The sequence below is a fragment of the Ursus americanus genome, chromosome 10, assembly GCF_024610735.1.
Source record: "Ursus americanus isolate L20-20 chromosome 10, mUrsAme1.1.p, whole genome shotgun sequence".
Classification (NCBI taxonomy): Eukaryota; Metazoa; Chordata; class Mammalia; order Carnivora; family Ursidae; genus Ursus; species Ursus americanus.
In genome coordinates, this window is record NC_142136.1 from 77,879,507 (window position 1) to 77,904,453 (window position 24,947).

General features: G+C 39.4%; 1 protein-coding gene and 1 long non-coding RNA gene across 3 annotated transcripts in view; one reads left to right on the top strand and one right to left on the bottom strand.

Moving 5' to 3' along the window:
- The window catches only part of LOC123791998 (uncharacterized), an 89,298-nt gene extending 75,416 nt beyond the window's left edge, over window positions 1-13,882 (top strand). The window contains exons 4-6 of the long non-coding RNA XR_015725987.1: window positions 12,954-13,105; window positions 13,573-13,652; window positions 13,750-13,882. This is a non-coding gene — a long non-coding RNA (uncharacterized LOC123791998). The remainder of the gene's footprint in view (window positions 1-12,953; window positions 13,106-13,572; window positions 13,653-13,749) is intronic.
- Window positions 1-24,947, bottom strand: part of PARP4 (poly(ADP-ribose) polymerase family member 4) — a 131,766-nt gene that overhangs the window by 72,351 nt on the left and 34,468 nt on the right. For both annotated transcript variants that reach the window (XM_045797150.2, XM_087865246.1), the window contains exons 11-20: window positions 21,559-21,696; window positions 19,010-19,105; window positions 15,510-15,693; window positions 15,160-15,316; window positions 13,775-13,899; window positions 8,027-8,158; window positions 7,137-7,223; window positions 4,269-4,433; window positions 3,333-3,379; window positions 3,108-3,186 (exon numbers count right to left, since the gene is read on the bottom strand). In XM_045797150.2, coding sequence (XP_045653106.2) covers window positions 3,108-3,186; window positions 3,333-3,379; window positions 4,269-4,433; window positions 7,137-7,223; window positions 8,027-8,158; window positions 13,775-13,899; window positions 15,160-15,316; window positions 15,510-15,693; window positions 19,010-19,105; window positions 21,559-21,696 — 1,210 coding nt within the window. The remainder of the gene's footprint in view (window positions 1-3,107; window positions 3,187-3,332; window positions 3,380-4,268; window positions 4,434-7,136; window positions 7,224-8,026; window positions 8,159-13,774; window positions 13,900-15,159; window positions 15,317-15,509; window positions 15,694-19,009; window positions 19,106-21,558; window positions 21,697-24,947) is intronic.

Here is a 24,947-nt window from a genome sequence, read left to right on the forward strand (position 1 = left end):
TCTCTCGCTGGCTGTCTCTCTCTCTGTCAAATGAATAAATCTTTAAAAAAAATTAATAAATTACATTTTCATAAATATAAAATAACTTCTGAAAATGTGGATGATAAGCTTTAAAACAATAAAGGCAATGTGATAGATTGTAAAATGGCTATAAAATCTTTCCATTTCTGTGTGCTTGCCCCTTTACAATGCAACTTTGCATCTCTTCCTGTCAAGGTAGCACCTATTTATCTACCCTTGGATCCAAAGTTGGCCAATGTGACTTGTTTTGGTCAATGGGATATTGGTAGATGTGATGCAAAAGGCTTGGAAAACATTGGTGCAATGGGACTTGCCTTCCTCTGTTGCTACTGAGAACCCTTCCACTAACTATATGAATGAACCTGAGCCAACCTGCTGGATGAAGAGAGACGTGGTCATCGTCCCAACTGACACCAGGCCAATTGCCAGGTATTAGAATTAGCCCATTCTGGACCATCCTGTCCCAGCCAAGCCAGTGCAGCCCATTAGAACTGCTCAGCCAATTCATAACACTGTGAGAAATAACTAAATGTTATTGTTTTAAACCATGAGGTTTTGAGATTGTTTGTTACACAGCAGAAGCTATCTGATCCAGAGGGTTTCTTGTTCAGGAAGGACTAAATGTATGTGTTTACCTCTATTCCTAGCAAAATTCTAAAATTCTCTACCATAAAAAGGAACCAATTAAAGGATATAAAACCCATAAAGACATTGAGAATAGGAACAAAGACAATAGCAGTTGAGAGATGTCAACAAAGTTTTAAAAAGATGGAAAGTTGATAGAGACATGGTAAGTGACTCAGCCAGAGTGGAGGAAGCTACTATCTGGGTCTGGTGGAGGACTATAGCAACCTGGTAAGACTAGAGCAACCTGGTAAGGCTCATACCCTGGTGGTACTGCAAAAACAGCAGTAACTAGCAAGTAGACTATTGCACTAAGTTGCCTTCATGCAGGCCCCCTCCCTGCCCGAAGTAGCCAAGCAGTTAGCACCAATAGCTAGCACCCTGTTCTCTCATTAAAGGAAACTGAAGATTCATTTCTTAGAGAAATTTAAGCAATAGCATCCACAGTGGGGAATCCTAGGCATAACAAAGCACAGGAATATAGTGCTGCAAACCAGGGAATGAAGTAAAAATTGGCATCCTAACATGTGGGCCCCTCAGTCACTCTCCCCATTCATAATTTATGAATAACCTAGAGGTGTTCTGAATAACCACAGAAGGGCTAAACCACCACCACAAGACTCACCACCAAAGAGCCAGCCAACTGCTAGGCCTCTAGTGCAGGGTCTTTGGTCCACTCACTCCACCCACCTCAGAGCATCTAACTAGATTTCTCGTGTCTCAGTTAGAGATGAAGACAGAGAGGTCACCCAGGCATTTCAGGAAAAGCCTCTAACACAAAATATAGAGACCGAAAAAAGAAAAGGCCAGAAGAAGAAAAAAAGGAACTCAAATAATACAGGGAAGGGAAGAAAAAACATATTATGTTTTCAGAGACAAGAAAGAGAAGATAATGCACCCATGAAACACACAAAGATTCTATGAAAAAGGAATACTTATAGAACAGAAAAGAGTTCTTACAAATTAAAAATGAGAAATAAAACACAAATTTCAGTAGAATGGAATTTAAAATTGAGAATATCACCCAGAAAGTAGAACAAGGTTAACAATACAATGGTCAACAGGAGAGAAAAAGAAAGAAAACAAGAGGCTTGGTCCAGGGGACACCTGATTGAAAGGCAATGCAAAAGGTGAAGGAAAGAGGAACAATTTATTTTTTAAAAATATAGCAAAATTTCCCAGCACTAAGGCTACATGTTACATACAATGAATGAATATCACATTCTTATGAAATTTCAGAATACCAGGGATAAAGAGAAGATCTGAAATTCTTGTAGAATTTAAAACAAAACAAAACAAAACAACACAGACTACATACAAAGAATGGGGGGTAAGAATAGCATTTAACTTCTCAAAAGTAACACTGGAAGCTAGAAGATAGTGTTTTCAATATTCTGAGGAAGATGATTTTCAACCCAGGATTAAACATCTCAGCAAATGATCAGCATTCACAGATGGAATAAGGATAACTCCAGACATTGCTGCCCACACACTCAGGCAATTAATGGAAGTTGTGCTCTGCCAAATGGAGGGGGAAAAAAAAAGAAAGAGGATGCAGAGGAAAAGCCCTACAAAGGAGAATCATAAAGAAAGGGCCTGGGACAACAGCTGTCCTGTGGTAACCGAGCTGCATTGGAGTGGAGAGACAGAAGGGAGGAAGGTCTCCGGGGAAAAACATTATCTGAATTATTGGGGGAATTCAACAGTGACCAATAGTATTCTGAAAAGTTTTAATCTATGTGTGAGTGAGGTTAATGGAGAGAGAAGAGAATTAAATTTTCATCTACCACAACAGGAAATCAAAAAATAATTTTAAATCAGATGAATCAAGAACAAGCATTAAAAAAAAAAACAGCATTTACAACTTCGAAGGCCATCAGAAAGGAGATAAAGTATTTATTTATTTATTTATTTATTTATTTATTTATTTATTTATTTATTTATTTATTTATTCGACAGAGATAGAGACAGCCAGCGAGAGAGGGAACAGAAGCAGGGGGAGTGGGAGAGGAAGAAGCAGGCTCATAGCAGAAGAGCCTGATGTGGGGCTCGATCCCAGATCGCCGGGATCACGCCCTGAGCCGAAGGCAGACGCTTAACCGCTGTGCCACCCAGGCGCCCCAGGAGATAAAGTATTTAAAGTGGTTCACTGTCTCTGGAGTTTGGTCTGGAAGAGGCAGGGCAGAACCAGGCTGCTGCTTCTTGTGAGAAGCTGTTGTTAACATTATTTTCTTCTTCTTCTTTTTTAAGATTTTATTCTTTAAGTAACCTCTATACCCAATGTGGGGCTCGAACTTATAACCCTGAGGTCAGGAGTTGCATGCTCCACTGACTAAACCAGCCAGGCACCCTGTTGTTAGCATTATATTTTTCTTTTTAAACCACCTGCATGTATTGCCTTGATAAAATAAAACTAATGCTAAAATAAAAGCTCCTAAAAAATAAAACAAAGATTTACTAACCTTTTGTCTCAGTTCATGTGTATCACTAGAAATGGATTCAATCACGTATGGCATCTCAATGGACATACTCAAAGAGAAGCTACCGAAAAAGAAGAAAAAGTTGTCTATGATCTTAAACATAAAACCAACATTCGTTGTCATTTTATATAGTTTTAAGTAAAATTTGAAACCATAAAACTCACGTCCATTGAATGTCTGAAGAGGTTTTATATTTTTGGTACTAACCTTTGTTTTATTCCTATTTGCTCTATATAAATCTTCTCTACTGTATCCTGTTAAAAGAAAAAATATATGTATAACTAAGTATCTACTAAGTTTCACGATGAGAACTCTAAACTGAATGTAACGTTACCAAGACCACGATCTACAGCAGCAATGAGACAGCTAGCTGGTCTCACCTCGGATAGTGAGACACAGAACATTTGCTCACGAAACGACAGTAACTTCTAAAATGTAACTGATATCAGGGATAATTTATGACCAATTTAACTGAGATTTCAACTATACATATGTCTACATGTATACACACACACACAAATTTATATAAATATAAATATGTACAAAGTAGAAACAAAGCGTTAACCAGTAGCTTTGGGCTACTATCTCTGGCAATGGAATTTAGGATTGTTTAAATTTTCCTCTTTGGTTTATTTGCATTCTTTATGTTTATCTAAATTCTTCATAATGAACATGCAGTACAGACACAAAAATTTTTTAAGTGACTGAACAGAATAAAAATATTACACCTATTGAACATAACTGTGTCTTTATTCTTTTCATTTTACAAACATTACATGTATCTAAATGCAGAATTGTCAGCAAAATCGACTTTATGCCAGAAAGATCAGGTTTTTTTTCATGTATTATTATTATTGTTTTTTTTAGAGCGGGAGAGAGAGAAGCAGAGGACGAGGGGAAGAGGGAGAGAGACTCTTAAGCAGGCTCCACCCCCAGCATGGAGCCCAACTCAGGGCTTGATCTCACAACCCTGAGATCATGGACCTGGACCAAAATCAAGAGTCAGATGCTTAACCAACCGAGCCACCCAGATGCCCCTGGAAAGATTAGATTATTTTAGATATTTTTAAATTCCCTATCAATAAGTCACCAAAACAAAACAAAAACAAAAAAACTTCTTTAAATCTTTCTAAGCATACAAACCTGAATGTTTTCATTCAAAACTTTGTCCTGTTGCCAGGGTGCCACGGTGGCAGGCATGAAGAAGACAGCCCTGCTACCTTGGATGCTGAGTTCCGTGATGTAGGTGATTTTGATAAGGACCTTAGCCTTAGGGGGTAGATTTCCAACACTAATAGTAAAAACATCCTGAAATAGAAACACATTACTCAGCTTTCTACTCAAAAGTGCATCCATTCTATGCTAGTTAATCCCTCCTATTACATGAGCCACTTAAATTATAATCTGCCAGACTCTTCCTCAGAAAATAAGCATAGACTCTACAAGACAAATGGGCATCGGCAGTGCTAAAGGAGAATCCTGGAGCCAGTCCTCAGGGGTGGGGATGGCATAACGTCTATAGGGGGCAGAAGGAGAGGAGACCCTTTGGGAGCAGGACCTTGCCCTGACTGGGGAGTGTCACTTCTGTCTCCCATACCAGAGGCCCCACATGCAGGGCTCTGCTGTACAGACAGCCCCCATATAGCCCCTTCTTGAAGCACCTGTAGGCTCTCTGACCTCCACAGCATCTAGCAGCAATTCTCTCAGCAGCCGTAGAGCCAGAGCGGTTTTCACTAACGTGGTCCTCGCTTTATTCCTTTACCTTGTAGTTTATTCATCATTTTATTTTTTAGAAAAAGTACTTCACTTTCTTTTAAAGGGGTATTATAATCACTGCATATGGAGATAAGCTCATGACTGGCTGGGGCAAAAAAAAGAGAGGCTAGATCTATTTTTTCTGATACCTACACAGAGAAACGCTTAACACCCCAAGCATATCTTCCAGTCCACTTGGCTGCACTGCCATGAAACTTAGTATGTTTAGGAGCATATAATACTAATGATTAATATAGATTTCAGGGGTAAATGATTACTTTTGACATCAAGGATATCCACTTGCAAGAGTGAAGAAATGGATTCCAGTGAAGGGATAAACAATGAAGAGATGATTATTGAACAGTTCATAGTGCTTGATCTTAAAAGAAGTGCATAAAAGCCTGGGTCTCATTTGAGAGACTGCCGCATAATAGTGTGGGGTTGCAGTTCTGTTTCTGTGTCACTTCTGTTACAAGCCAGATAATTTACAAAACTGTAATTTGTCTTGACCTGCCAGAAAGCAGAGTTGCAAGGCAGCCAAGTGAATTCAATTCCAGAGTGACAAGCCCCCCTGAGGACAGATGAGGTATGGGAGCTGGGGGATCCCCTACGGGCTCCCAGTGGGCTAGCATCTTGGTGCATATGGGGAGACTCAAGTAGGTGAGCACCTTTCAGTGCAAGACACACTTCTTCCAACTTTGTCCTCCTTTCTGATGTGATGAGGTTTGAAATCTTAGATGTCCCTACATAATTTTAATCACAAATGATTTTCACCTCTGTCTCTTGGATGTCTAAAGCCACTTTGCTAGTCTTCTGATAGTTCATATGATATGTATATAATACATCATATAATTATATTATTAATATAATATATTTTAGAGTGAGGACATCACAGTTGCTGGATGGCAAAATACATTCTGGGAGACCCAAAGGCCTGGTTAGCAATGGTTCTGACCAGACTTTATCCATAGGTGATATCCTTTGTGAAGACTGTTTTCCTGTGGATCATTTTCTGAGGGAAATAAATTAGCATCAAGGAGGAAATATGCTGACCAATTCATTTATGACAATAATCCCACATTGTTAAGTGCCAGCCTATCAAATGAACCCCAGGCTTTTATATATACACTTTGGCCAGGGGTAGCATTATTAACTGTTTAACAATGACTTCTTCCTTGCTTATTTCCATTCTGCAAATGGTTATCTTAGACGTCAGAAGCAATCATTTATCCTTTAACTGTATATTAATCTTTAGTAACTCGCCCCCCCCCACATTAAATTTTCACAATGCTATGGCAATGTGTCATCCTCAGAGGGAATATCTGAAGCATGTGGCCCTGTCCTCAAAAACTAAATACCTACACTGGAGATAATGATTACAAACTGACTGCACAAAATCTAATATCTGCCAAAGGCATATTTAAAGCATCTTATATTTAAGAAAAGAAATCTAGTGGTCATGATAGCTATTCCTTCTTTCAGATTCTCCATATTTTATCCCTATGAAAGCAATGAAAGAAAACAATCTGGACCTATCTCAGGACCCTGTAGAAACGTCTTCCTGGGATATGACTTGGTGAAAATTGGATAAATTGCTAGATAAGTTTAGTCCTAGGAAAAATGTATATACAGTAAACCCTTGAATGAGGGTGCTGACCCCTGTGCAGCCAAAAATCCACTCACAACTTTTGACTCCCTAAAAATTTAACTACTAATAGCCTACTATTGATCAGAAGCCTTACTGATAACATAGAGTCAATTACCACATATTTTGTATGTTATATACTAAAATCTCACAATGAAGTAAATGGGAGAAAAGAAAATCATAAGGAAGACAAAATACATTTATAGTGCTGTACTGTATTTAATGAAAAAATCCTCCTACAAGTGAGTCTATGCAGTTCAAAACTGTGTTGCTCAAGGGTCAACTGTATATTATACTCTGTTATCAGAAGATGAAGATTAAATACCCCCAAATGTTTTCTTGTTGTTGTCACTTCTGGGAAACTCAGTTCCCAAGGCCAGATATAGGTCTTCTTACTTGTTTGGCAATACCAACACCGTTTCTTCCTACCTTTAAGTAAGTCAAACGGTTCTGACCAGCTGGACCTCCCCTTGCTAACAGCAAGTTAAACTCTAGGCCTAAAATAGCAAAGTTATCTCAGTTTCTATTATGGGCTTCATGTTTCAAGTCATATTCCAGCTCTTTCTCCCCTCTGGTAAGTACGCTAGACTCATGGGTAACTTAAGCCATACGGGTGCATCCTGGTCCATCAAGTATGCGCCATGGCCTTGGCGGATGGCTTCTCGGTATTCACGGTGGGCTACTTCCTTCTCTTTAACCTAGAAAAGATTATTTTTATACCAGTCATAATATGAATAATGATTTCAGACTTAAACAAGAAAAACTTCATCAATGTTTATTAAAACCTAGGCAAAACCAACTAAAAGCCTAAGGTGAATGGAAACTGATATAAAGTGATCATTAAAATGTACATAGCTAGTAAGAATTTAAATCAGAAAAGGCCAACTAAAGAGAAATCTCTTGAAATTAGTTGGGACCAAAATATTTCAGTGTCAATAGAGAAAAAAAATTTTTGATTAGGACTTTATGTTGAACAAAAATAATAAGTTTATCTTACATTTAACAAAATATGAATTATTATTGCAACTGTGGGCTAATCCTTAGAATAAACAAAGAATGTATCAATTGTTATTTCTTTTGGTACAAACTTTCTTAAAAAGTTAACAACAGTAGCTGTCACATCACTCAATTTGACTGTTACAGCAGGAAGCAGAGGATCAGTTTTTTGCAAAACTATATAAAGGCTTCACCAATTTTCCATTGTGCCTGTCTTAAACTTTTGATATTGAAATTGCTCTGTTTTGAAGTGCTAGGCAAAGAATTTACAAGGCACTGACTGATGAACACTGGACAGGTAGGGACAGAAACCAGTTAATCAGGGACGGATGTTTAAATGGAAGCCAACTGTATTAAATGCTTGGTTCTTCACAGAATATTTCTGTTTCATGATAAGGCTGCTATTCAACCTTATAGCTATAGGGACTCAGGTGAGGAAGATTTGGATAAATGTGAAACTGACCTTGAATCCAAAGAGCAGTCACAGTGCATTTTCTCCCCTTACCTCTCCTACTATGTGCTTCCCATTGATGAATGCTTCAAAACCACACACAGCTGCCTTATCATCCAAAGGAAAAATATATCTTGCCTCAATTGGCACAGAACTTTGATTGGCATATGTCTGAAAAACAATGACCTCAAGAAGAAAAGAAAATACATATACTTGATGAAACCATATGGAACACCATTTGCAGGAACAACTATTAATGAAAACTATTATGCATATTTTCTTTAAATTCCTTGAATTTTTCTCATGTCTCTCAAATTCCCAGCCCTGGCTTCAGGAGTTAGAGCATTCTACAATTGCAGTGCAGAGTCCACGTCACATTATAAAGTTGCAGTACCAGCTGCAACTTTAGCTAACTCATACGCCCTTGGCTGGAATAAAAGTCCCTAGTATTACAATATTACAAACACTGGCTTAACAGAAGCACTGCAGCTTTTGTTAAGAGGACAACAAGACAGCCTCTTTTTGTGTGGGTCTTGATCCCTCCTTGGTGTCACGTGGGCCCAGAATTCCAGAATAGTTCTTATATCTGGTCTGTTTTCACGTCTTGGCATTTCCCTCCTTTACTCTCTGTACATAGCCCTCCACAGCTTTTGACATATATCCTCATCTCTTCCTATCTAGCCAACTCCTGAATCAACTCTCTTCCACTCCCACCTGCTGTCTCCATTCTTACCAGATTAATTTTACTGAATGGACTGTGCTTATCACATCACTCCCTTGCTTAAGAAAAGGCCAGTCTTTAAGCAATTGAAAATTAAACAACAACAACAACAACAACAACAACAAAACCCTAGACATACAATAAACAGTAACATTTTAAACATGTGACAATAATAAGGAAAAATATTTAGCCATTTGTCATCAATAATCTCTGGGAAGAGACTGAAATGAAAAATAAAAGAGTAAAGGAAACAAACTTATTCCATAATGCTGTCCACAACTGGAATTATGGTAAGCTGGGTTGCCCCTAGTATATAGGCTGCATCAGAGAAAAAAATTTTAAGTGGCATATATTTAAACAATTTGTCCTCAAATTAGCAGGTCAGCACCCTCCAGGAGATTGAATCTCTCAGGGTTCTGTAAACAAAGGCCTCGCTGGCTGGTGACAGCCACCTGCTCACCAGGCTCACCCTGGAACTGGAGACAGGCCATGGCCTGAAATGATCCTTTAGGATCCTAGAGTTTCTTGGGTGTCTGGGTGACTCTGAGCCATCAGAGAAGGTCAGAGAGCACCTGACAGAGAAGCCATGAAGACTGCTGACCAGGAGGACATCACACACGTTCCCCGTGCATAGAACTCCCTTCATTTCTCTCTTGGATATCCAATTTTACCAAACCCCTCAAGAGCACATATGCCTGACCTGTAAGTGCTGGACAGGATCACTGTCTAATTGTCCTATGGTTTGGGTTCATGTTTTCATCCTGCTCTGTGGATGTCCAGCCTGAATCTAGTTAGCCGGTCTGTCTTTGCATGGGAGTTCCCAGGGGTCAGGTCTACGTCAGCTTCACTCTCTCTGCATATCACATGGTATGACTGGGCACTCAGAAAGCAAGAAATTTTCAGTAATGATGATAGAGGTATTTTTACTAGGACTTAGAAGAGAAACTAATACACTGTACTAATTTTTAATGTCTTAATTTTCCACCTTCAGATGAAACCACTATTTTAGTTTAGTTATTAAACTAAAAACACTAAACTCATTCCAGGAAAAGTCTAATATGTGACCCACGAACATACAAGTCCCTGCTGCTGGGCCTCTGCTTGGATTCTCAATGACAATCTTCAAGCCAGCTGTCTAATCACAAATTAATGAAAAATTCACTGCTAAATCGTGAGTTATTTTTTGGGCAAAGTTACCCATGGAAAAAGCTTCATCAGGTTTAAAATATCAAATGGTGCAAACTGTCTAATCCCAAGTAATGTACAGAGGATGTATGCCTCTCCTTGTAACACACTCATTAGTTTTTTATCTACTGCATGTGAAAAAAGGCCCTACGTCCTTTATATTCATTGTATTTAATAGCCACTTGCTGACTGGCAGACATTATTATTTCCATTTTATATTTGAGGAAACTGAGGGACAAAGAAGTTAAATAATTTCTGCAAGGTTGAAGACCTGGAAAAGAATGAGCAAGGATTCAAAGCTAAGCCTCCAAACTCCAAATTCTCTGCTTTATACGATCCATCCCAGGTTACACTACTGCATAGTGGTTAAAGAGGCTGGACTTGAGATTCAGAATGATCTAGGTTCAAATCTGTGCTTTATCATGTTGTTCATGTGTCTGCACATCAGCTTCCACATCTAAACAATGGGCATAATCACAGCATTCACCTCATAGAGTCTTGGGGAGAATTACATATAGCATGTGAAAAACTCAGTCCAGGGCCTGATTCATAGGAAGTGGTAACCATTGGGTCACAGCTTCTAAGTGGCTCCAAAGAGATTAGTATAGGTCTAACATTTACCATAAGTCCACATCAGGCTCTCCCCAAAGTCTATGATGTCTCCCTGAGCTATTCAGGGATGTGGGTATGGACAGAGTGGGTCCAGAAGGCAGCAATCAGACATATGCAAACTGGTACAGATATTATGGGTAGCATGCCCTGCCCCACCCCCCATGCCCCATTTCCCCAGTTTAAGGTGACCACTACAGTTAATTTGATTTCCCTCTGAAGAGAGAAGAATATCACAATACTGGACTCAGATGTTCTTATTTTTCTAAGAGGTCTTTATAGTTGGTCAGTGCAGTCTTCAGTGTTTAGGAACCAATGATGAGGTCAAATCTTAGAAAAGAGAAAGCCTTCCCAGTACACTGGCAGCCTGCCTGCATGTGTGCTCATGAACTTTTTGTAGAGTTCTAGCTGCATGCTTCCGGCTGAAGCCAAGAACTGGCCTTGAGCATTAGCTCTCATCCTTCCCCCCTAAAGAACAGTGCATCTCCAGAAATTCTCCCCTGTGATACTGTGATTTATAATAAGAAATATATATTTTGGTCTTTGCACCTGTTTCTGGCACAGAGCTCCCCAAACCCTCAAAATTTCCTAAGTGATAAGAATAATGTAGGCGCCTTGGTGTTCATAACAGACCCCTTTCAATCACACCTGAGTTTATGTCAAAGAGGTTACTTTTGAAAAGTACCTAAGGATAGGGACAGGTTGCCACAGGGATGAAAAGGTTGGAATTGTCAGCCCTAACCTCGGACCTCAGGGGAGGGGAGAGAGGCTGGAGATTGAGTTCAATCACCGATGGCCAGTGATTTCATAATCAACCATGCCTGTGTTAACCCAAAAGACAGGCTTCAGAGAGCTTCCAGGCTGGTGAACACATGGAGATTCAGGGAGAGTGGCGTGCCTGGAGACAGCACGGAAGCTCTGTGCCCCTTCCCACACACCTTGCCTTACACGTTTCTTCCAGCTGGCTGTTCCTTGGTTATACTCTTCTGTAATATCTATTAATGTCATAAGTAAAATGTTTCCCTGAGTTCTGTGAGCCGCTCTAGCAAAGTAGTCTAATGCAAGGAAGGGGTCTTTGGAACTTCTGATCTACAGCCGATCAGCCAGAAGCCCCTGTGACTGGCCTCTGAAATGGTAGCAGGGAAGGAGAGCAGTCCTGGGGCCGAAGCCCCTGACCTGTGGGATCGGACACTGTCTCCAGGTGAACAGTGTCAGAATTAGTTACCGCTTCCTGGTGTGAACACACACACATCTCATACTCCCCCTACTGGATCATCAGTTTTTCTCTCTTGCGCTGGCTCACACACATGCTATGATTTCTTTCGTCTTAAAAGAAAAAAGAAAACAATCTGATCCCACTTCTCTTCAGCTACTGTCTCATTTTCTCTCTTCTTTCCTCCCATTTTCTCTTGAACTCACTCCAATTAAGCTTTTAACCCCACTACTTCATCAGAGGCAACTGTCAGGGTCAGCAGTGATCTCCGCATTGCTAAACCCAATCATCAGGTCTCACACTTTATTCTACTTGATCCATCAGCAGCCTTCAACAGAGTTATTCTTTCCAGAGACCCTGGCTTCCCGTGTGTGTCTCACTGGCCGTTCCCTCTCTGTCTCCTTTGCTGACCCAGCCTCCTCTACGGGACCACTATATGTTGGCCTTGTCTTCTCTCTCTGCAAGATTCTCTTGGTGATCTAATCTTGGTGATCACAACTTTAAATAGTATCTAAGTGCTGGCAACAACCCCATTTATGACTCCCACCAGAAGGTAACTCTACCCTGGACTCTAGACTCAAATGCCTAACTGCCCAGTTGGCTTTTGCATCTGGACATTAGCATCTCATGTGATATGGCCAAAGATGACTTCCTGATAGTCTTCCCCAAACTACCCTTCTTACCACTTCCCCATTTCAGGATGTGCAAATGTGACTGATCCTTCTAGTTGCTCAGGCCAAAAGCCTTAGTATCATCCTTGACTCCTGACTTTCTCTCATGTTCCACATCCATCAGCAAATCTTACTGGCTCTACCTTCAATCCTTTGCCAGACCCAATCATTTCTTACCACCCCCACTGCTAACATTTTGGTCCAAGTCACCATTATCCTTGACTGAATTACTTCAACAGTCAACTACATTTGGTGCTATAACATGCTCCCAGATATCCTTTTCAGGACCAAGGCTGCTGGGAGTGTCATCTAGTGAGTCCTTCCCCAGGCTGTCCTTAGCAAAAGATGGACCGCCTCATCCAAGGTTATGACCCCTTCCCATAGGCAGCCACATCCAGTGACTGGTCCCTCTGCAACCACAAAGCCTGGTGCCCTGGCCTCAATTCAGAACATCTCTGAAGGGCCATCTCAGCTTCAGAGCTCCTTCTGAGATCATCTCAGGACTCATATGCATCATATGTTAGATGTATCATGGTTCAACGTCTCCTTTTGCCAGGTCCTGACTCCCTTGCTCTCTTACAGGTATTGTTCCTGAGAGCACTTCCCAACAAGCTTCCTGAAAACGAATTTCCACCTAGAGTCTGTTTTCCAGACAACTTGACCTAAGATGTCTCCTAACTGATCCTCTTCAGACTGTTCTTGACATGGCGGCTAGTGTGATCCTATTAAAACAGGTGAGATCCACACCACTTCTCTGCCAAACATCTTCTAAAGGCTTCCATTTCACTCAGAATTAAGGACAGTATGTCCTGTGTCCTAATGTGAGCTGACCCCCACACCACCTCTTTGATCCAATCTCCTGCCATGCTTCCTCTTTCTACCCTGCTGTAGCCACAGTGGCCTTCTTGATATCCCTGCTCATATCAGGCTTGCTCCCACCACAGGGCCTTTGCACATGCTGTTTTCTCCACCTGGAATAAGCGACCCCTAGATGTCCACAAGGTTTAGTCTCCTCTATTTCCTACATGTCTGTACTCAGATGTCACCTTCTCAGTAAGGCCTTCTTTGGCTGTCCTATTTACAAGTTCTAACCCTTCCCCTCCTGTTCAGCTCCTATACTCCCTGCTTAGATATTCCCCTAAGCACCTATCACCATCCAACATATGATGTATTTTATTTATTCACCATGTTTTTTGCCTAGGCCACCAGTAAAATGTATGCTGTACAGGGCAGTTTTTCTTTTGTTCATCGCTGTATGCCTAGAGCCTAGAACAGTCCCTGGTATGTAGTAGGTGCTCAATGAATAAACAAATTTTAGAAATGCATGCTTTGTTTAATTCATGCAACTATAATCAAATTGTCATTTATCTGTTTAAAGTATTGTAAAACCACAAAGAACATACCTGGGCTACGAAGTCTATTATTTTCCCCTTGATGTGAACATCCTCAAGAGGAACTGAATTGCCAGAGACATCCTGAAGGCCAGACTTGATGTTGCTGAAAGGTTTGGTGTCTGCTAACTGATAATCTACACATTAAAAATGATAATGTTAGCTTTTAAAACCATCCCTGCACTGTCTGTTTTTGTTATCTTAATTGTTATTCCTTCCCTTTCCCTTCATACATTATATTTTAGGAAAAATGGACAAGCAGCATTTTATGATTTTCAATAGCCAATGCTGTAAAGTAAGTGGACCCACATGAGAAAAATGGGGGCAGCCTTCATAACAGACACTCTGCCTTTTTAATCTAGAGACCCCAAGGACTCATCTTGAAAATTTAGAGTCACACAACCACTTGAAAGACATACATTTAAGCATACACACAAGAACACGAAAGTCTTTAAGAATTTATAAGTGTAGTTTATGCATTAATCTAGATATCTCCACTCCTTGGCCTGTAATTTTGATTGGTCAGTCCCTATTATTTATTGTGCCACAAAAGCATGTCACCAATATGAGATTCCTTAGACTTCCAATCCAAGGAACACTAAATCAAACTTCTAATACAGCATATGAAAAAAATGTTCCCCTTCTATACCAAGTGGAATAAAAATACACACATGATTAGATATGTAAATACACACTCTCTTGGCAGACATTTCATTTAATGCTCCCAGAGGAAAAACAGGAGTCATTTTCTTATACGTGAAGTCATCCATTTCTGATAAAAAATAATCTAATCATGGTTAAAAATGTTAATGTGTTTTTACAATGTTATTTTTAAATTTTATAATAGTTTGGGCTTACGATTTTCTGAGAAGCTATCATTCTTTCGTGTAATTCTACTACTAATATCTCAGCTGCATATTACAGTTTTGGGAGTACCTTCGCTTAATGCAGATATTGACCTCATTTGCCACACAGACAACCTGAGGCCCCAAAAGCTGATGTAAGTTGTTCCATATTGCACAGCCTAGTAAGTGGCATGTTGATACTCGGACCCGAGCTTCCTGGTTCTAAAGGTGTGTCTTCTGTCCACTTCACCAACCCCCGTGACACTTTTTGTGCTTCGAAATCTTAAACTGCCCCAGCGGTCTTTAGCACTGGCTATCCAGAGGTGCATGAGCTCAGCTTAGGCACGTTAATGAAGTAGTATGTGATTGTGAGATCATGTAACCTCTCTCAAGAGTCCTGGTTTTTAGTTTTACAAAATAGAAAAGGAAATAGAATATTTATACATGAAGTCATAGATATGGTTGCTGAACATGAGCAGAAATTCCTCTAAAAATAAAATGTTTGAGTTCTATAAATATCACATAAAACAGCATTCAAGAAAACTGTCTTACCTTCAATGTTCGAAAAATTTGAAAACTCAGGTCTGTATTCCTCTAATTCAGTAGTATTACAAGGATGAAAGTCCTTTATTTCATCTCCAGATATACAAAATTTAATAATATATTTCATTTTAATCTGATTGGTTTTATATACAACAAATTCATCATCCTAGAACCAACAGAAATGAATAGGAGGAGGGAAAAAAAACCTTATTGGCAAATGTTCTCAAAAAAGCAGAATTTCAGGTTTGCTAATTTAGAAAATACTGAATTCCGGGAGTCACAGATATACAATAATTATTTAAACTTAAGCATATTCAATAAAAACAGGAGTCTCTCTGCCCGTTTCTTGAAATAAATACCTCGAAGTCTGTGGTGACAGTGCCTGTTGCTCGTACCCCATGGACACTGTCATAACCTGGGGGTGCTTCCGACAAGGAGAAGTCTTTTTTGTTCAAGTCCATGCACTTCCCGAGGGCTACATCACAGACGACCAAGAGCCTCGTGCCATCTGTCTCTCCTGGGTGGGAGTACTTAATACTCGTACTGGGTTGGGAAAGGAAGTAAGTACGTCTTTGTAATTTATCGTTACATGGCAACAATATTTTATTATCCGTTATCCATTTCTATATGTGAAATACTGTCTAAATGACTCTGCTGGTAGAATGTTCCAAATTTTACTGCTACTGAAATATCTCTGAAGATTCAATTTAGAACTTTATTGTTCACTTATTTGTCTAAAACTTTAATGTGAAAAACACATATATTGCCCTTCTGTTGTGCTAGGCAGTAGTCAAAGTACTTTCTTCCAGGGATGGATGAATTCCACCGTTTCACCAAATCTTTATTAATTACTAAAACACACACATTTTGGTACGGTAAACGCCAAAGTAATGAAAGAGAAGGAATATCCTCCACCTTTTCAATTAAAAAAAAAAAGTAGATTACTTCTCTGTACTGAAGCTCAGAGAGAACATGAAATACCAGGCAAATAAGAACTGCTCAAAGGGAAAGATGGGCACTGTACTCTCACAAAGGCTTCTGAATCCAAATGGAGAAACAAAAATTTCCAATGACATCTAAATGAGAGATCTTGTGTTGACTTTCTTCAGGACTCAGCAGCTTTAAAAAAGCCACTTTTGCAATTAAGGAGCATAGGCTAGGACACCTTTGGGAGCAGCATTTTTGGAACAGACCTCTATTTTTCCAAAAATCAAGACCCCAAATATAAACGTGTTTGTTCTATCCCAAGACTTGCCCCCTTTTATTTATCTTTTATTTTTAAAAAATATTTTAACTAATCTCTACACCCGACACGGGGCTTGAACTTACAACTCTGAGATCAAGAGCTGCATGCTCCACTAACTGAGCTAGCTAGGTGCCCCAAGACTTGCCCCTTTAAAAAAAAAAATAATCCATTTCCCCCATTCCTCCTATAACCTTCCTTCCCTGTGACCACCAAACCTGCGACCCTTGACTACGTGCCAGCTTCTTCCCTCTCCATCCCCTGCCTTTCTCAGTGGCTGCCTGTACCTGCTTGCTTGCCCATCACCCCTCGGTCCGCCGCAGTTTGGCTTCTCCACTGCAACCACTCTGTCCAAAGTCACCAAGGACTTCAACTTGGCTAAACTCAATGAAATGCCAATTTATTTTCAAAAAATCTTGACATCTTAAAAATTTACTTTGAAATATTTTGTATACAGAAAGGGCATTTATACTATAAATTTGAAGTTTCGAGAATAATAAGACAAGCAACCACAGGGCTCCTGCCTACTTTAAGAAATCGAGCATCATCAAGACTTCTACGTTGCTCTGTAGCATCACCTTCCTTACCGCCCAGAGGTAATCTAAGCGCTATCTTGGTTTTCCGGTATATATTATTTTTTCTTTCTTTTACAGTATTGATGCATAGGTATGTGTCCCTCAACAACATGCTTAGTTTTACTTGTGTTTGAACTTTGCATACATACAGAATCACACAGCAATGTTTTGCTCCATATTACGTTCTAAGGCTCATCCATTAGACAGTTTAGCTGTAGTATACTGGTTGAAACTGCCATATAGCACTCCATGGAGGACTACACCAAAATTTTTTGATTCAATCCACCGTCAATGGATATCTGCATCATTTCCAGGGTTCCATTATTACAGTTTTCCTGGCCATTCCTGTACATGCCTCCTGGTCTATGTCTACTTACTAGGGTAGTAAATGATATTATAATCATCCAGGGAGCTTAAAAAACTATTGATACCCAAACCTCACCTTTGCAGATCCTGATTTAACTGATCTGGGGTGAAATCAGCACCAGTAATATTTAGAAGCTCCTCCAGCTGGGGAGGTGGTGGTGGTGGTGGGAGGTGGTGGTGGGGGGGGGAGGGGGAAATAGGTGATGGGGATTAAGGAGGGCACTTGTGATGAGCCCTCAGTGCTGCACTGAAGTGTTGAATCACTATATTGTACACCTGAAACTAATATTATACTGTACTAATTGGAAAAAAGTCCTTCAAGTTAAAACAATCTCTTCCAGGTGATTCCAATGTGTAGCCAGGATTGAGAACCACTGCTTCCTGGTTCACAGGCCAGCTAATCTATAGGATTCCTGAGTCATACTATCCACTATGCTTTTCAGCTATAGCAGATGATGCCAACATCTCCTCAAGAGGGCTTACCAACAGGGTCTGAGAGTTCAGACTGTTCTAGAGACTTGCCAACACCTAGAGATGCTAAACTTTTTGTTGTTGTTGTTGTTGATAGGTGTAAAATGGTATACTATAATTTAATTTGCATGTTGTTGATTATGAATCTTTTCAAATGTCATTGTCTATACGTGTTTTCTCTTCTATTAGGCTCCTACTCATGTCTTTTGTACATTTGCTTATTGAGCTCTTTATCTTTTTCTTACTGATTTGTAGGAATTCTTTAAATATCCTGGATAATTATCCTTTGTCCTGGGCCTGAACCCAGGCTCCATCCTATAACTAGCTCTGTGACCTTATGCAAGTTGTTTAGCCTCCATCAGTCTGTTTCCTTTTCATAAAATGATGTCACAATACCACTTGTGAGGTTTACAGACAATGTATATTAAGCACTTAGCCTGGTGCCTTGCACAGGGCAGGGATTCAATTCATTTTTTTTTTTTTTTAAGATTTTACCTATTCACTTGTTAGAGAGAGAAAGAGAGAGAGAGCACAAACAGGGGAGTGGCAGGCAGAGGGAAAAGCAGACTCCCCATTGAGCAAGGAGCCCAACGCGGGACTTGATCCCAAGACCCTGGAACCATGACCCAAGCCAAAGGCAGACGCCCAACCAACTGAGCCACCCATGTGTCCCAAGGTGTTCAATACATTGTGGCTATTATGAAGACAAATTTAATTATTAACAAGGATATTGAAGATGAGATATTATTCTAGGCCTACAGAGTTTATTTATAATAGATAAGTTGTTTTGAGACGAGGTCCTGTGCTGTTAAGAATGCTGGTCCTGGAGAAAGACAAAATGCTACATGACCTTAGGCAAGATACCCTCAGTGTCACTCAGTAGTCTTTTGTGATATGGGATAATAATAGAACTGACCTGAGAGGGTTTTGTAAGGATTAACTGGGTAAAAAAAATGTAAAGACCCTCAAGATAGTAAAATCACTGAGATGATTTAAAATACAATTTCCCCAAGTCTCCACCACAAAAGACACGTTTCTATAGTTTACTGAGAAAACTGGTTGCTTTCAATGATCTGTTTCTCGGGCGAAAAATCCCTCACAAAGGAAAGATGGGAAACCACGTAGCAACTACTTGGTAATAAATCCTTGGTGATGGGTGTAACAGAATTAAGGATATAATATATAGTATATACAATATACTAACCTGAGTGAATCACTGAAATATATTCCACTCCCAAGATTTCCAATGTCTGTTCTCTTTGTGCCACGATCTTCAACTACTTTGGGTAAAAGCAACCCACTAAAAAGAAAAAGACATTACAATCATTTACTAGAAGAAAGGTATCTTTTATTATAGCGTCATAATTCTAGCAGAGACAGGTGCTATTCAAGGACATTATGCTAAGTGATATAAACCAGGCACAGAAGGACAAATCCTGCATGACCTCACATATATGTGGAATCTAGCAAAGTCCAACTCGTAGAACCAGAGTGCAGAATGATGGTTTTTAGATGGTCAGATATTGGCTGAAGGGTATACAAACTTTCAATTTTAAGATAAATGAGATAAATGAATACTCTTTGCTAAGAGGAGATCTTGTGTTCTTACCATAAGAAAAAAAAAGATAACTCTGTGAAGTGATAGATGTGTTGATTACCTTGATTGTGGTAATCATTTTACAATGTACATGTACATTACATCATGTTACACATCTTTAAAAAATTACCTCGTACAACCTAAATATATACGATTCTCATTTGTCAATCATACCTTAACAAAGCTGGAAAAAAATACACCAATTAAAAGACAACAAGTAAATAAAGAGCATGAAATGAAAAGCAAAATGTATTTCAGAGTAATCCCACAGAAGGAGTTCCAGGTGCTGTTCAAATGTACCAAGCTATGGCCAGTTTCTCATCACTGTCTTGGTCAGCCCAGAGACGCTGGCCGTTTTTCCTGCCTCAGGGCTCTGCCTCCTATCTGCCGAGGCCCCCAGCATTCAGCAGAACTATGTTTAAGCCCAATGCTGACTGCATTTCTTCCTGGCTCAAGAACTTATGCAGGTTCCTACTGGCCTTCTAGCATTGTTAAGAACTTTCTGCAATCAAAGTTAAACCATGGTTATCTCTGGGAAGGTGGGTAAAGGGAGACTTCTACTTTTATTACATAAACATCTACTGTTTGAATTTTGCATTATGAAATGTAATTAATTTTGTAAAATGATTTTTGGGCTTTAGTCCTACTTAAAGGTTATTTAAATATTTTTTAATTAAGAAAACTATTTTTCAATTAGTACCTATAATTTTAGATTTTTTTAAAAAATTATTTATTTATTTATTTATTTATTTATTTATTTATTTATTTATTTACAGGGGTTGGGTGGTGGGAAAGGAGCAGAGGGAGAAGGACAAGCAGACTCCATCTGCACCAAGCTCAGAGCCCAACGCAGGGCCTCATGAACTGAGCCGAAATCAAGAGTCTGATGCTTAACCGACTGAGCCTTCCAGGCATCCCTAATTTTAAATTTATTTATTTATTTATTTATTTAAAAAATATTTTATTTATTTGTCAGAGAGAGAGAGCACAAGTAGGGGAAGCGGCAGGCAAAGGGAGAGGGAGAAGCAGGCTCTCCACTGAGCAGGGAGCCCGATGCAGGGCTTGATCCCAGGACCCTGGGATCATGACCTGAGCTGAAGGCAGATGCTTAACTGACTAAGCCACCCAGGTGCCCCTAAATTTTTAAATCTTTGTTCCATGTGGAGTTTATATTTAAGTGTGAGAATGAGGTAAGGACCCAACTTCGTATTTTTTCCAGGTAGTAATCGTCCCAATATATAGTATTGAAAAAAGTATCTTTCTTCCACAGAAATAAAAGCTACTTTTATCATATACTAAACCCTTTATGTTTTTACATTTACTTTGGATTCTTTATTCTCTGACTCATCTGTTCAGGTACCACCTCACGGTTTTAATTAATATAGCTTTATAAAATGTTTTTAGTGTCTGGTTAATTCTCCCTCATTAATCTTCTTTTTCTGAATTACCCTGGTAAAATCAAATTTTAAAAAATATGTACGGTAGAATCAGCTTTTTATTTTTTAAAAAATATCTTGTTAGCACTTTTATTGTGATAGCTCTAAATTTATAGGTTAATTCAAGGAAAATTGGCATCCTTCTGATTAGTGCAAGTATCTTTTGGGTCCTTCAATGGCAGTTTAAAATTTTTTCCAGATGGATCTTGTATATTTATGTTTCTTCTTAGGTATTTTTTTTTCTTCTTAGGTACTTAATTAAGGATCCAGATGTAATCGTATCCTCCCCTGCTCCCTGTGACTATAGTTCAGCTCTAATATTAAGTGGTTATTCAAAGCACACAGAAAATTAGAGTTATGTTTTGAATAGATAACTCACAGTATCTAGGTACTCTAATTTCTAGACCTTTCTCCTTAAGTATTGAATGTTCCCTAGATTAGATACACATAGAAGAGCCATGAAATAGAGAATCCCCTTTCCTCATATGATACTGTTTTCAAGAAGCAATTCATACCCATACACTTTAAAATATATGTAATAATAAGTACATAATTTAAGTTATACTTAAAATGTAAAGTGTTCAGTTTTCTCTGGAATGCAATAAGCTGATTTTAACTGAAGAGGCCCACGTAGTATAGAAAAAACATAGGAAAAAAAGGTAAAACACTTCACGTTCGTGAGGCTGAAACATCTGGAAAATAAAGATGATATCCTCTTACCGGGACAGGATTCCTACAAAGCTTTGTACAGGAGATCCATGAAGTAAGGACGTCACATTGCCAAGCTGGCTCAAAAACTCTGTGGCTTCATTCACTCTGCCAACTCTAAATATCTGCAAGATGTCCACTGGACCTTTGCTGTAAAAAGTAGAATAAAAACCTTGAGATTGCATTACCAAAAGCAAAATAAAAAATCATTATTAGCAGAAAAAAACAAAACAGCCCACATGGCCATTATTATGGAATGGATTCAGTGAACCACATTTCTTAGAAATATTATGTAGTCATTAAAAAAATCACACTCTTAAAAAGTAAATAAGGATATGAAGTGAAACTTGTAGTAAAACAAATTTTAAAAATAGGTCACAAAACTTTATGCACAGTATGATCTCAAATTTTGTCAAATACATAACATATATAATACATATAATTTATAGATGAAATTCGTTCATGCATTCATTCATTCATTCAACAAATACACTCTGGGAGCGCCTGCGTGGCTCAGTAGATTAAGCATCAGACTCTTGATTTCACTGGGGTGATGATCTCAGGGTCATGAGATCAAGCCCTGGGTCAGGCACCACACCAGGCATGGGGCCTGCTTGGGATTCTCTCTCTGCTCCTCCCCACCTTCCGCTCCTGTGAGCATGTGCTTTTGCTCTGGCTTCTCTCTCTCTCTCTAAAACAAACAAACAAACAAACAAACAAACAAACAAACAAACTCTGTGCTGAGTATTCTGCCAGGCCCTGGAAGTGAGATAATTATGGTCTCTGGCTTCGTGGGGCTTACATCCTAATGGAGAGAGACAAAAAGGAAAAGTTAACAAATAACTGATTTTAAGTTCTACTCAGCAACCCAACCAGGTTCAGAGGATGGTCAAGAAAGGCCTATCTTTGAACGTGACACTTATTGCAACATGGCATGATGCAGTATATATTGTAAGACCTAACTGGTTGTTTTGGGAAGACAAAGTGGCTGGGGCAGGAGCAGAAAGAACATCAGGAAGCAGGCGAGACAGGGGTGTCTTGACCGAAGGTGGAAGCAGTGTGAGTGAAAGAAGTCAACGGATTACAGACATTTTGGAGGCAGAACTGACAGGGCACGGTGATGTGGGGATGAAGGAGAGTTGACAATGGCTCTGGGTGGGTGACTAGGATGGGGAAGTATGGGGAAAGACTGGGGAACTATGGAGGGACAGAGTTGTGGGGTGGAGGAGGTAAGAGAGCTTATCTAGCATGTCTTCCCAACTACTCGTTCTTTGGTGTCACACTGATAGCAGTATTTACACCACAGAAACCAACAGTTATTACAAGTCAGGACTTTTATTTCAGAGACCTGGCTTACTAGCATACCACTAGATGTGGAGAAGACTCAACAATTGAGTTTGGGATATATTCTACACCAACATGTTAACAGTGGTCATATTACCTCTGGGTTATCTCTGGGTGTTGAGATTTGGGTGATCTTCAACTTTCATCATGCTTTCAAACACTGTCTAAACTTTCAGCAAAGAACATGACTTAGAAAAAATTAATATGAAACAATCATCATTAGTGAAATGAAATGGAGAAAATCTAATTCTTCACAGTAGCAGCATCTCTCCATAGGGAGAGGTCCACTTTCGTCATATGAACAGTTCAATATCACTTGGGTGTGAGGTGAGATCTTCAAGGCCTGCTGGAGCTACATAAGATGATTGAACTGCACTCCCCTCCTCAGGCTTGAAGACATGGCTCTTCCTTCTCTTTGACTCCCTGGAGAAAGTCATTTACTCTCCTCCTGATTCTACCTTCATTGTTACTAGTTTCTTAATTAGTATTAGATCCTAGCAGATACCTAGGGGAGGGTCAAAAGTCAAATCAAAAGAAATAGAAATAATTTGATTATATATAAAAGTGAAATCCGGAAAAGATTTACAGGAAAGGATCTTTTTAATTGACATAAAATTCACGTAATATAAAATTAACCATTTTGAAGTATATTGTTCAGTAGTACTTAGTACACACAAAGTGTGCAACCATCACTTCTATCTAAACATTTCATCACTACAAAAGAATACCCCATACCCATTTAGCAGTCAGTCCCCATTCCTCCCTCTCCTAGAAGCAGGCAATTTGCTTTCTGTCTCCATTCGATTCATCTATTCTAGATATTTCATATAAATGAAATCATACAATATGTGGTCTTTTGTGTTTGGCTTCTTTCACTTAGCATAATGCTTTTAAGACTCACCCATTTTGTAGCATGTATCAGCACTTCATTCCTTTTTTGGTGATGTGATTAATATATATATATATATATATATATATACACACACACACACATACACACACACACACACACACACACACACACACACACACACACACCTCATTTTGTTGATCTGTTCAACCACAGACGAACATTTGGGATGTTTCCACCATTAGGCTACTGAGCATAGTGCTGCTGTGAACATTCATGTACCAGTATCTGTTTGAGTACTTCTTTTCAGTTCTTTGGGGGTATATAACAAGGAGTGGAATTGCTAGGGCAGATAAGAATTCTGTGTTGAATTTATGCTGAGGAACTGCCAAACAGCAGCTGCACCATTTTACAGTTCCAAAAGCATTGTATGAGGGTTCCAATTTCTCCACATCCTCACTTAACATTTACAATTTTCCATTTTTTAAAAATTTTTTCAAAAAAATATACCCATCTTAGTGGGTGTGAAGTAATGTTGAGAAGGGCATTTGAGGATGACTGATCAAGGAAGGCAGAACACAACTTTAGATAGGTCTGCATTAGTCCATAAGGGAGGTGTGGGTGAGTCTGGTTCTAGCAAGATGCTGGAAAACCAGTTCTCAAAACAGCAAAATCCACATACAACCCTGATTTGTAGCATTTGCTGATTTCCATGGTATAAATCCTCCCACCATAGCCAATTTCAAGTTACTAATGGTACATGGTTCACAAAATTCCAAAAAATGTAGAACTGGCCTCTGCAAGTTGGTTCAAGAGGCTGCAGTTCACCACCTTTGACTCTAAGCAGCGTGTGAGGCTGATTAAGGTTAACTTGGCCCTTTATACCTAACGAGAGCCAAGATGCCAGAATGGTCCAGAAGAAAGAATTCAAGCAGAGGAGTGCCGGGAAGTTACATTAGTGAGATGAATAACCAAACCAATGGAAGTCAGTCTCACCCTTGAGAATAATCCACCAAATTAGTTTCTGAACCTTGAAGCTGGGTCCAGGCTCTCAGAGGAACTAACTAACACCCAACTGAGGGCTTGTTAGAGTGGCTGATCCACATGCATCTGTTGTTATTGCTGCTGCCCTGGGCTGTAGAATGCACATGAGCCCAAGAAACAGGGACTCTCATAGTCAATGAGGAAACAAATATGACTGACATTT